The 12,010-nt window shown below is 38.3% G+C and overlaps 1 protein-coding gene across 1 annotated transcript; it reads right to left on the bottom strand.

The window, feature by feature from the left end:
* Positions 1 to 898: 898 nt before the first annotated feature.
* Positions 899 to 11,883, bottom strand: sft2d1 (SFT2 domain containing 1). The gene is made up of 8 exons (XM_039784754.1): positions 11,596 to 11,883; positions 10,691 to 10,777; positions 9,103 to 9,185; positions 6,679 to 6,760; positions 6,159 to 6,194; positions 5,996 to 6,054; positions 3,205 to 3,234; positions 899 to 1,051 (listed from the first exon to the last, which is right to left on the bottom strand). The coding sequence occupies exons 1-8, from the start codon at positions 11,659 to 11,661 to the stop codon at positions 1,012 to 1,014; spliced, it is 483 nt and encodes a 160-aa protein (XP_039640688.1). The 5' UTR covers positions 11,662 to 11,883; the 3' UTR covers positions 899 to 1,011.
* Between the last annotated feature and the right edge of the window lie 127 nt (positions 11,884 to 12,010).

The following is a 12,010-nucleotide window of genomic DNA, read 5'->3' as shown; positions in this document are numbered from 1 at the left end:
ATGGGGGGAAGGCTGAGGTTATGAATCTTACAGAGGAGGTTGTCATGACAACCACATCCTCAAAAGGCAACGCCATCATGCCGAAGCAATATAGAGAACTCGATGCAAGCTATTCTGGGTTATTAGGTCACATCAAAATCACAATGCTCAGAAAAGCGCAATTAACGGGGTCATTGCTACATCTGGCAGGAAATCACATTTAAAGAGGAGAAGTCATTTTAATGTAATTTGATGAGCTAAGGGGGGGAAGGTGTGTTCAAACACGCATACAGACGAACAGACTAGACAGGAGCTGCTTTTTAATTTCTTTAGCTGGAAAAACTCAAAAGAGCTACGGGTATCATATATCCCAGTGCATCATCAGTGAAGCAGTGCCTCAAATGCCTTAGGGGAAATAATTATATATATATATATATATATATATATATATATATATATATATATATATATATATATATATATATATATATATAGCATCTGAGAGCCTCGCACTTGGACAGAAAAGAGCAAAGACAATGTGTTTTAATGATGCTTGTAAGAAGACAGAACACCGTTTAAAAATGGAAAATGGAATTTCACACTGTTGTATGCATATGGTTGTCAAGTATGGTTGGTCAATGTCTACAACGGATCTATTTATATATATATATATATATATATATATATATATATTTTTTTTTTTTTATGTAAAGACACATGTGTTGTTAATTATAGCAAAGTCAAAATAATTTCCCTGCACTTATAAGAAATGGTATAAAATCTTTTAAATATATTAAACATTAAAGGCACTTCTTTCTTTCACTTTAGAAGCAAAAGATAAGTGATATAATCTGATTATAGTTATAGACCTTCAGTTAGACTTAAAAAGCGAGGATTCACAGTATGAAACAAGCCACAGTAAAAATCTGGAGATAAATTGTATAAACAACAAAAGACGTATATTGTACAGAGCCCCTGTTCTTACAGTCTGAATATTAGGACCAGTCTTCCCAAACTGTGGACTAAGGAGTCCTAACTCAGACAGGTTGTGAAGCATTTCATCACAGCATCCCTGTAAAACAAGACAAAAGAAAATGTCTAAATAACAGCCAGCATTATAACCAATGAAATAAAGACAAGAAATGGAAGAAAAATCAATGGAGGGAATGTTGCCTGAGTGTGGTTCTAAAACACACACAAAAAAAAAAAAAACGTACTCAAAATTTTGTCATGCATACAAAATTAAAAGTGACAAAAAAAAAAGCACTTCCACCATTTGTCATGGTGATTTGGGTGGGGCTCGTCATGAATAAGTGAGCGTGTTTTGGCGGGGAAGCACCACATGTTCAGAGTGATGGGGGCTCCCTTTCTCCAGGTACTCTGCGTTGAGGGATGATGCAATACGAGCGATCACCATGGTAACCAGGGATCGTCGTTGCCTACTCTGTTTCCCCTCACACCATTTTCTCTTGCCATCGGTGTGTTGCTATGCAGACTTCGCCTCTAGCCACAATCAAATTTCGGTGGAGGAGGTGTGAAACCAGTCAAGGTTAAAAGGAGAAGGGGGGATCATAAGCAGTCTGAGAGGGAGGAGGGGAGGTCGGCGGACAGACAGGAGGCTTGCTCCTTCAAAGGCTCTGGTTTGTCCCTCTGATGTTAAACAAAAAACATTCAACACCAGAATCCTCATATTCTTCCTCACATACAGCCTGAGTTTTTTTTTTTTATGTAATCACTTGAGGTGTGATGCTATTTTTGATTCCCCATGAATAAGGAATGCCCCCCATTTATGATTAAATATCAGAGCAACAGTATCCTTAAAGCACTGTGGGAAGTGCACATGCAGCAGATTTTAGTGACCTGGCCTAAGAGGTTATAAATAGGCAACAAGGTAAAATACATTAAAGGATCAAGTCCATTGGCCATGTGGTTTTGTGGCATGCCAGGTATCAGTTTATGTGACCAAAGACCAGAATCAGGAGACTGCAGTCTAATGCTTTTTAATGTGTCACTCAGAGGGATACAGGTCTGTGATCCAAAGATGCTGCTCTGTAACAACATGGCAAACAATAAAGAGATCAATCTAAATTAGATGAAAAATGGATTAAAGTAAGAAGCTTAAGGAGAGAGGACAATAATGTGTTGACAAAAAAAATTACAAAATTTAATAAAAAGTAGTAACAAATAAATAAGTATCATCAGGATTTCAATAGTCAGCACCAAAAACTTGCAGTCCAATTTGCATTTCTCTGTAGGAATGTGGTTTTTGAAAGGGCGGCACGGGAACACATCTTTGTCCCAGCTTTGCATTGTTGTTAGCATTTGGGTTGGGGGAGGGGGAACTCAGAGTGGTTATGGGACGTCTCTCAGCTGTCAGGATGGATTATAGGGTCGCCCAAATACACAAGGCACTTAGTGGGGGGGCTGCATGGGGGCTCTGGACCCTTCACCAAATGAGACATAACTCTGCTTACAGCTGGACTGACAAAACAACATCACACCTCATGCTTGGCTTGGGAAAGCCTTCAGGTGGTTCACCACATGGCACAATTTGAGAAGTGAACATTCGGGTACAGAAGAGTAATTTGTTTCAATTTCATTCTTTACTGTGGTGTGCTCTGAAGAAATTACAAAGTCAATCGCTGTAAGATTTCAAGGCTGTTAGGCTCTATATATCACATTATCTACAATAAGACAAAGCAAGTGAGAACTGAGGAAGACTAACATGTGACTAAAATATTTTTTTATCCTGGTCTCTTATGCACGGCAGCCTATTTGGGTCTTGATCTAATCAAAATGTTGCGTTGTGCTTTAACCCTATAGAGCTTAACATAAGCTCATCACAAGCAATATAAAAGCTACATTGGGAGAGAAATATGTTGCTAAATCTGGCTGAAAGAAATGATTTCATTTAGATATTATGGATAAAGCAGCGTCACAGGGCTAAAGCACAGAGGAGTGTGAAACAACAAGCTGCCATTTGCTTGACACTAAGTGCCTGCACTAGTCGTAGAGGGGGGATTACAGCCATATGGTGGAGGCAAACAGTGTTTGGAGGTAAATGAAAACATGTTTTTATTGAAGGGTCACTCATAATATTCTCCCTAGTGTCATTTGTAGACAGGGCATTGTTGAGATATAAATAGTAGCTCTTATAGATAGTAAGCAACACAGAACTGAACATAACAGAAAGGACAGATGCACATCACCATCATGTTGTCTTACCTGGCAAATGGAATGTAAGAGATGCTGTACCTGAAACGGAAAAAGACAATGACACGTTACTGAATGTAGAAGAAGATACTAGCTAGATAGAAGAACGTCCATATTATGAGACTGAGCATGTCAAACTAAATACAAGCTGAAGAAAGATATTCTTACTATGTGTTTCATATTTAAGATGAATGTATTGTTTTCTTTGGAGGGCTTCAAAGTTGGATTTAGTTTTCGACGCCGTACGGCCACATTAGTGAAATATAATTTTTTCAAAACCTTCATAATTACATAGACAATCCAACATGTCTTTTAGATTACTGTAAACATCTTCCTGGAATTACAAAATGTATTTGGTATCATTGGAAATCACAGGATCTTCACTTAAACTTAAAGTTCCAGTGTGTTTTAGAGATTCTTGTCTGCACGTCATGTGGTTGTAATGATGTGATGTCTAAGAGATTATAGATTATAAGGATTAAAAAAATAAATAAACACCACAGAGAACGCAGGACCTAAAGTAGATTTAGGTATTATTAGCAGCATAATAATGGCTTTCTGATGAGCAACACACCAACATGTAAAATATGCATTAAAATGCTTCATCAAGCGTTAATCAGGATCTGAGGTGTCTTTGATGTTGCTCAGCAAAGGAATTAACCAAACGTGATTGGTAATGAATTGGATACACTGTAATCTTTACACTACAGCCCTCCAGACAGATTGGTTACCAAACACCAAGTACAACAAAAACACGATACCCCTTACAGCTGAAGTTTAGCACAAAAAAAGCAACTGACACCTAATATATTTATTTATATGTGAGGAATCTGGTACAGCAGTTAAATGATTGACTAGCATGACAACATGCCAACTTATTTAATTAAATGTTCTTCTGAATGTCTAAACTAAATAGGTAAACTAAACAGGTTAGTGTTTACTGTTAAGCTATCAGTGCGGTCGTTACTAAACTTCCTACTGCCTGCCATACTCTATACTGACTTGTGTCAGTCAGTAGTGCTTCAGTGTCATACGGTTACTTCACAGAACTCAGCCTGAGGACTGGACTTTGCCCACCTCCGTGTGTGGCTCAGTGGCGACGTATTATTACAGAACCACCTTCACACAGACGTCTGAGTGCCTGCGTAGGAGTGCACTATGCCCCCCCAGTCTGTTAAGAATGAGCTTGAGATGTGTGACTTCTGGTTACCATGGTGATGCCTCGGAGAACGCAGGCAGAGTGGAAGTGAATGTACAACATGAGGCTGACACAGTCCTGCTCAGTGATGCAATGAAATTGTCCATTCCCTTCCTCCTGAGTCGCTGGGGGGGTTGCGTTTCCATGCCCATTCACACACTAAACATCTTTTGTTACTGCTGTGCAAATATGTTCAAATTAATGAACATACAAGTGCCGACATGCCCATACGCATCACTCAAAGGTCTTTTTTATTCAATACTATGTTGGAGCTTAACCCCACTGACCTTATTACTATATGTACTCTTTTCATAGTACAGTACATACAGATTTAAAACTAGTATGAACACCAGGAGCTGCAATTAACAATTATCGGTTCAGTCTAATATTTTCACATTTAATCGATTCATTGTTTAGTCTATAACTAATACCAGAAATTGGTAAAGAAATCCCATCCCAATTTCCCAGAACCAAAGAGGATGTCTTGGTTTGTCCGACCAACTGCCTAAAACCCAAAGATATTTGACATAAAGCAGCAAATCCTCACATTTTGAGAAGCAAGAAAATAGAGAATGTTTGGCATTTTTTCTTCATAAATGACAATCGATTATCAAAATAGTTGACAATCAATTTTCAGTAGATTAAGTACTTGCTCGGTTTAGCCCTAATGAACACAAATATTGTGGCAAAAACCACTTTACTTTTCAACTGAACAGAGCTGATTAAAGGGTTTCAAACTAGGCAGTGTAAAAAACAGGGACAATAAATTATTAGGGGACACACATGTTCAGTAAAGCAGATGACACAAAAAAAAACTTGAATAATGCAATAAAATCTTGTGAATTGATCTAGAAATGAAGCACTTCTATCACACACCATACCTTCTATACGATAAGTGGAGGACATTAAAATGGTTAAGGTCTTTATTTTACACACTTAAAAACACGTATCAAACTAATTAAGGACTCCGGGATGGGTGCCATGTTTTCTCATTGGACCATTTACCTGTGATTTTAGTAGTACAGTAGTAATGACCCCAGAGATAGCTGGCAGAGACTTTGTGTTGTGTGTAAACAGGCGCTAACACCTGTCTGTCTCAACGTCTCCAAGTAGGTCTACACTGATCCTGGCAATGCCTCTTCCTCTACAGGCCAAAAATATACTGACCTACTGTACCATGATGCCTGGCAACCTACCTACCAGTCTTCACAACATCACTCAACAGGTATGTCAAGCAGATGTCACTGACTGTATTACCTTATTTGTGCATCTTATTATTACTATATGACAATGATATGGCATATGTATGCTTTAAAAAAACAACAACTTTTAACTTGAACTACACTGAAGCTATGTTGTTCCGAAACAATGAGAAACTATTTAAGTTTAACCATTTATATATAGATTTAGCTGTGCACGTGCCAATAGCAGTAAGTCAGCTTAAAGCAACAGCAGTGTGATCAACTCAACTCACGGACATTTGTTCCAAGGCTGGCACAAAAGTTCTTTATCACGAAAGACGGCTTCATCTGAGTAGGTGTGAGTGATGACGAGTAAACAAATTGCCAACTGTGCTACAGTGAACAGAGTGCCGGTTACACTTACCATGTCATTGCCAAAAACTGCAGAATACAGAAGATGATAGCCAGCCCTTTTTTATGCCACTGTAGAAGAAAACACAAAATGGTTATTCTAATAGTGTAAAACACTGCACTAAAAAAATAAAAATAAAGACTGGCACTGGCTTTAAAACGTATTATCTACTTACCCAAAACACTGCGCAAAGAGTTAAGACAAGGCAGAGCTGGCAAAAGACAAAAGGAATGGTTATCTTCTTGTATTGGTTATATTCTTGCAGAATAGAGGTTTGCTATCTGACACTTGATTTATTTCAGTAATTCACAGAACATGTTAAATTCTAACAGCAACAAAAAAGAAGCCACAAAATCTAGTGTTAAGCTGAAATGTGTTGTCAAGATAAGTTGCTTTATCCTCGCAATCCTGTAAGATCCCAAGGTGTGGAGTACCAGATCTTTAATTGAACCTGGCCTTCTAATCCAAAGTCAGAGAGCTACCGATCTTTTACACCCTCGAGAGTAGGCAAAAGCAAATGCAATGTAAACGCATTGTGGCCTCATGTCAAGGAGGAATCAGACAGAAAATTGCATCTAAAACCTTTGGCAACAAGGTACGGACTACTTTCCAATACACAGTAAGATAAAACATGAAGATGCAGTGAAAGAAAAAAGAAAGAGGTCCAAAGTAACAATAAAACACATGGTATTTACCAGCATAACAATGGTGGCTATCAGTCTTGTTTTTTCAAACATGCGCTTCAGCTGTTTTATGGGTCCCATTAGGAAGCAGGTGCTTTAGAGGAACAAAACAGACAAGTTACACTTTTTAAACATCAGCGAAAACATACATTGACCTGTTGTTTAAAATGTTAATCCATTAATGATTGCATTCATGTTTTGTCTTCATAATAGGTTCGAAGCATTCATCACTGTGGATTCTCATTGCCTGTTCCAGCATTGAACAGTGTTTCTCATACACATTTTGTTACACCTCCATATATATTCAATATTTCAGGTCATAAATCTGTTTATTACATTATTTCAGAAAATGAATACTAGTATTTTGTTATGGTCTAGGTTGATTTTAGAATGGTCTTCACATGTGCATACACGTGACATCAGAATTGTGTCGCTGCCGTAACCTAATTTGCACTACATGTTGCAATTATAAGGGAATAAATATTTCGCTCCAAACACCACAATGACACATTCAAAACCTCCTACATGATGCATGTGTGACATCAGTATATGTAACAAGACAAAGGCTTTCCCCGCTGATGAGGCAAGCAGAGCTGAGTGGGAAGAGAGAGTCTGTGTAGCGTCAGCATCTGTTAGATAGTCTGCGTTGACGCAGGCTCTTTCTACTGGTCTGCTGAGAGGGACGGATGCTTATTAACTGGTCAATATGACAGACACCAAGGATATCCACGCACATGCTGCTACTGCGGATTAGGGAGCAGGATGACAGAAATGGTATTGCCGATACTGATATGAAACCAATGCTGTATTGTTTGTCTAGAGAATCTATAAATGTAAAAATATCTACCACATGAAATTTTCTTTTCAAAGCCAAACACTTATATTCCTTGTCCTAAGAGGGTCATGTTATTGACAGAAAAGACAATACATGTTAGATATATGTACTGTTTTGTTATTACAACACTTGCATGTGATCTATCGCGACACTGACTTCTATTTTTGACATAACCCTCCACTACTGTTGGTGAAATGAAGGAACCAATGGTCTCCGTGTAATTGTCTTGCTGTCAAAGTCACATACAGATGAAAAATGCATTAAGCTCCTTAAAATATGACACTGTGTTGCTTTGGGTCGGTAACCTGGGCTATGAAAGCAGAAGGTGACCCAGTTTCTTGACGCATCTAAACCTTCTGGACATATGATACCTGAAAATAGAGACTGCCCTGTCTGGAAAAAAAAAAAAATCACCTCATCAATAGTTCACTGTCAAACAAGTCAAAGACATCGTGATTAGATTTAGCCCTTGGATTATCTAGACTAAATAATCCATAATGTTGTAAAATCCAGTATGCTGCTGATATCTAGTGATAGAAGATGGCATTCTTATCCTAATCATTACATTACAATAGCCAGAACTATAAACAATTCAATTCAATTTTATTTATAGTATCAAATCATAACAAGAGTTATCTCGAGACACTTTACAGATACAATAAGGATACAACAGTGTCTTTATATCAGTGTAGCAGTGGTATTAGAGCGCACAGCCAGATCCTACAAATTCTATCTGAATCAATGTTATACCACAAAAAGGAAACCTTTAGACTGATTTTTGACTTTTATGGTGCTCAGTTACAAGTTTGGTTTAGTGTAAATTAGAATATAGTGCAAAGAAAGATTAGATGTTGACTGTGTGAGGGTACAGTAATGAGATATTTGAAAGTATGGCATCCTGTCACTGGAAAGGAATTAACCTTGTGTACTCGTATTCAAATAATTTTGAGAGCAAACACTGTCTGGTCTACTTAGAAGCAGATAGCAAAACAAACAGGAGACACAGACACATAGTCTGTTCCGACTGACAATTGTCTCTTTATCCCTGACCATTTCCTACTGTCTTTCAAGCGACATACAATTAAGATGCAGGGCTGCAGAGTGAATCGAATAGTTATAAAGATTACAATTAATTCAACCTAATTAGTTGCAATATTAATGCTTTCCAATTAGAGTGCCTGCTCTGATCAAATTGTGCAATCCCTATTCACAGGTAATCCTGTGCCACTTAAAGGAGCAAAACCAGTAGTGCCCAATGTTAATCATATACATATGTATCAGAATGATAACATCTCGTGGTTCCTCAGAACTGTGCCTTTAACTCTGAGCAACAGGTGATGAGCGCACAGAGGAGATGGTAACATTACAGTACTTGATGTTTCTTCTTGATAAACAGCCTGGAAGCAAAACTTGGAGAAATGTGTAGCTGTGCAAAGGATGACTGTAACTAGTGTGCAAGTCATCAAAACTATTTTAGAATGTATAAGCCTGATGCTCATCATTTGTTGTATTCCTTGCAGTGTGCCATACTGGTAAGATAAATATATCAAGACATTATAATTCTCTGACCTGCTAATTTGAGCTGGACTGAAGACTCTTACCTGGAAAGAGCTGCAACATTCCCTAGTGTGTAGAAGACAGCGAAAAGCTTGACTCCATTTGGAAGGAACAGCAGTGCTGAACCCTGATAAAACAGCAAAATAGTCTTTGTCAGCTAGACAGAATAATGTCCCACACTTTAATATAGGGGTGAATGCCAAGTAGCTAAATGAATCCTGGACTTTAATAAGATTGAAGGCATACATCTTATGTTATTTTTTTCTTGGAACAAACAAAAACATCAAGGACTTCTGTGGGCTGTCCTGTGGTTTTACTGAAACATGATGGGCTCCCCCTAGTGTCAAAATACTATAAGGCTTTGTTTAAGAGTCGATGCCTAAGTGCACATGTGTTAAACTCAAGGCCCGCGGGCCAAATCCGGCCCCTCGCACATTTTGATCCAGCCCGCATATTAATTTAGGTTCATAATACATTTTGGCCCAACTAGTTTTTGTTGCTTTATCTGAAGTTTTTGGCACTTTTTTCAGCATTTTTACCACTTTTTCAGATGTTTTTGTTGCATTTCTTGACGTTTTTTTCCCGATATTTTTGTGGCGCTTTTTTCTTTGATGGCTAAGTTAAATTTTTTGGGGCTTTATGTCGACCAAGCTGTAAGTGAGAGGACTATATGAGACATGCAATAATACAGATGTTTGATCTTGTTTGATTAAATAAAAGCATGTCAATAAATGTACATGTCTGGCCCTTGATGTAATTCTTTTTTTCCAGTGTGGCCCTTAGTGAAAATGAGTTTGACGCCCCTGCCTAAGTGGTATTATAATCCACATGCATGTTCTTAATTTGGATCACCTTCAGTGAGGGGACTGTTGACACACTGAGTGTGAATAAAATATGCATTTCATCAAGGGAGGGATGACATTTATGCATTTAGCTTTTAAGGAGTTGCAGCATCTAACATTTCACTTAAGTGTTGTAATTAATTGGGGTCTGTAAGGACATTAAAATAGCCTGCAGCTAATAACTGCATCTCAGAGAAGGAGCAAATTCTGGACATTACAGAAAAAGTAGCATGGGGCACTCTGTGGCATTGGATAAAAGGTAAGTGTTTTTAAATGTAGGAATGAAAGATATATAAATACTTTGAGAATATTTTATATTTGTTGACAGATGCACAGAGTTATCCCAATTCATCTGAACCCGGCCTACACAGGTTCTGTTATGCAGTAGTCTCGCATTGCAAATACCTATCTCGGTGGCTTCCAAGGGTTGCAAGTGCTGCCTATGACAAGACTTTCTGTAATTTGAACTGCAAACTACACTCTACAAACTGAATATTTTAGCTCTTTCCTGACAGCAAGCAAACATTAGGTTTTAATTAGGTACAAGTCACATGTGTCAATCACTTTAATGTACAAGCAAGAGAACAGGAATTTGTTTTAATGACATTTGCGGTGAGCCATTTTCATAACTTAAGAGTTGTATAGTGCCTTCTACAAACCAAACAGCACAAGTAAAGATAACTTGGACAATTGCTAACAGCATTACTATGTTATGTACACAGTTCTGCGTTCCTAAAGACAAAACATTAAAAGGTGCCTTTTCAACAAAAAAAAAGGCAGAAACACTCACAAGTATTGAACACAGGATGCCTCCGGCAAAGCATATGACAAACCATTTCACCCTGGTGCTGTAGCTGAGAGTGCTGGCATCAAGGACCTGGTGAGAACAATGGAAGGATGTCACAAGACAAACCTAATGACCCGCAGAAAGACACACAGGCTTTCTACTGGTTATTTAACGATGTTGGCTGGAGCCAAACAGATAACACCCACTGACTAACAGTCTATGATAAAACCCAGCTACAGGATTATCTTAAAACACAAACACACACATATCACAAGTTAAAGGCACATACATTACTCAGTACTCTTAACTTAGGCAAATGAACCAATACAACCAAACTGTAAAGTAGAATCTGCAAAGCAATGCAGAATTTGCAAGCATGGCAGACTCTGGTGTGTCAAAGTGAAACTAACTTTGCAACAAGTTTTTAAAAAAGTACCATCACTTCTTAATATACAAATAAATTGTTCAAGTCAGCACCTTACCCCATTTCCTCCTCATCGGGAAAGCGTGTAAAAGGTGTAAATAAACAAACAATACAATGTGAATGCTGATAGAAGAATAGTTAGCTTTGATCTAACTGTTAGAAGCTGAAAAGACACCGAGAAAACATGACAATGAAACTGTTATGTTATGTTAGCTTGGCTAGCTACGTCTGAAGGCTAACGTGAACGTTACAGAGCTAGCTAACGTTACTAACGAATATAACGTTATGTTAACTAACGCTAACTCAAGAAAACAAAACCACTTTAACATTAATAACAGGTATCTGAACGGTAACGCTGAGTCTCAGACAGGAAGGGAACCTAGCAATGCTATTTTGTATTGGATTTGACCAATTTAACGTACACAACGTTAGCATTAGTAACGTCAGCATATACTGTCATACAGTAAGCTAGATAGCTAGCTACCTGTGCGGTGAGACCCAACTCTTCATTTTCCTCTTGGCCGCTTAACACACGACGAAGCTTGTCCATCGCTGAGGACTAGCTAGGTTAGCTAGCTGGCAAAACGAGCAGAAAAGGCGAATTTCTATATTTCCAACTGTACGTCTAATGTTTATGTCTGAAAGTTTTGATCGCAGTAGTGACAAGTTTCACTTCCTGCCTTCATGAACGCTGCTTTCTGTAAGTGCTGACTTAGTATCGGTTTGTTCGCTGCCAGTTTTGGCCAAAGTCTCGGGGGAGAGGTTTAAATAACAGACCGCAGATCAGCCTGTGAAGGCAACTTCAAAACCCCACTTCCTATGAATTGTTGCTGCCTTTCCTGACCGTCGGAAATAATGGCTTTCCACATTGACGGCGAACGAACAAAATCACCAGAAAT

Source organism: Perca fluviatilis, chromosome 19 (genome assembly GCF_010015445.1).
Source record: "Perca fluviatilis chromosome 19, GENO_Pfluv_1.0, whole genome shotgun sequence".
Lineage (NCBI taxonomy): Eukaryota > Metazoa > Chordata > Actinopteri > Perciformes > Percidae > Perca > Perca fluviatilis.
Note: the sequence above shows the minus strand (reverse complement) of the source record. Positions and strands in the feature narration are given on the sequence as shown.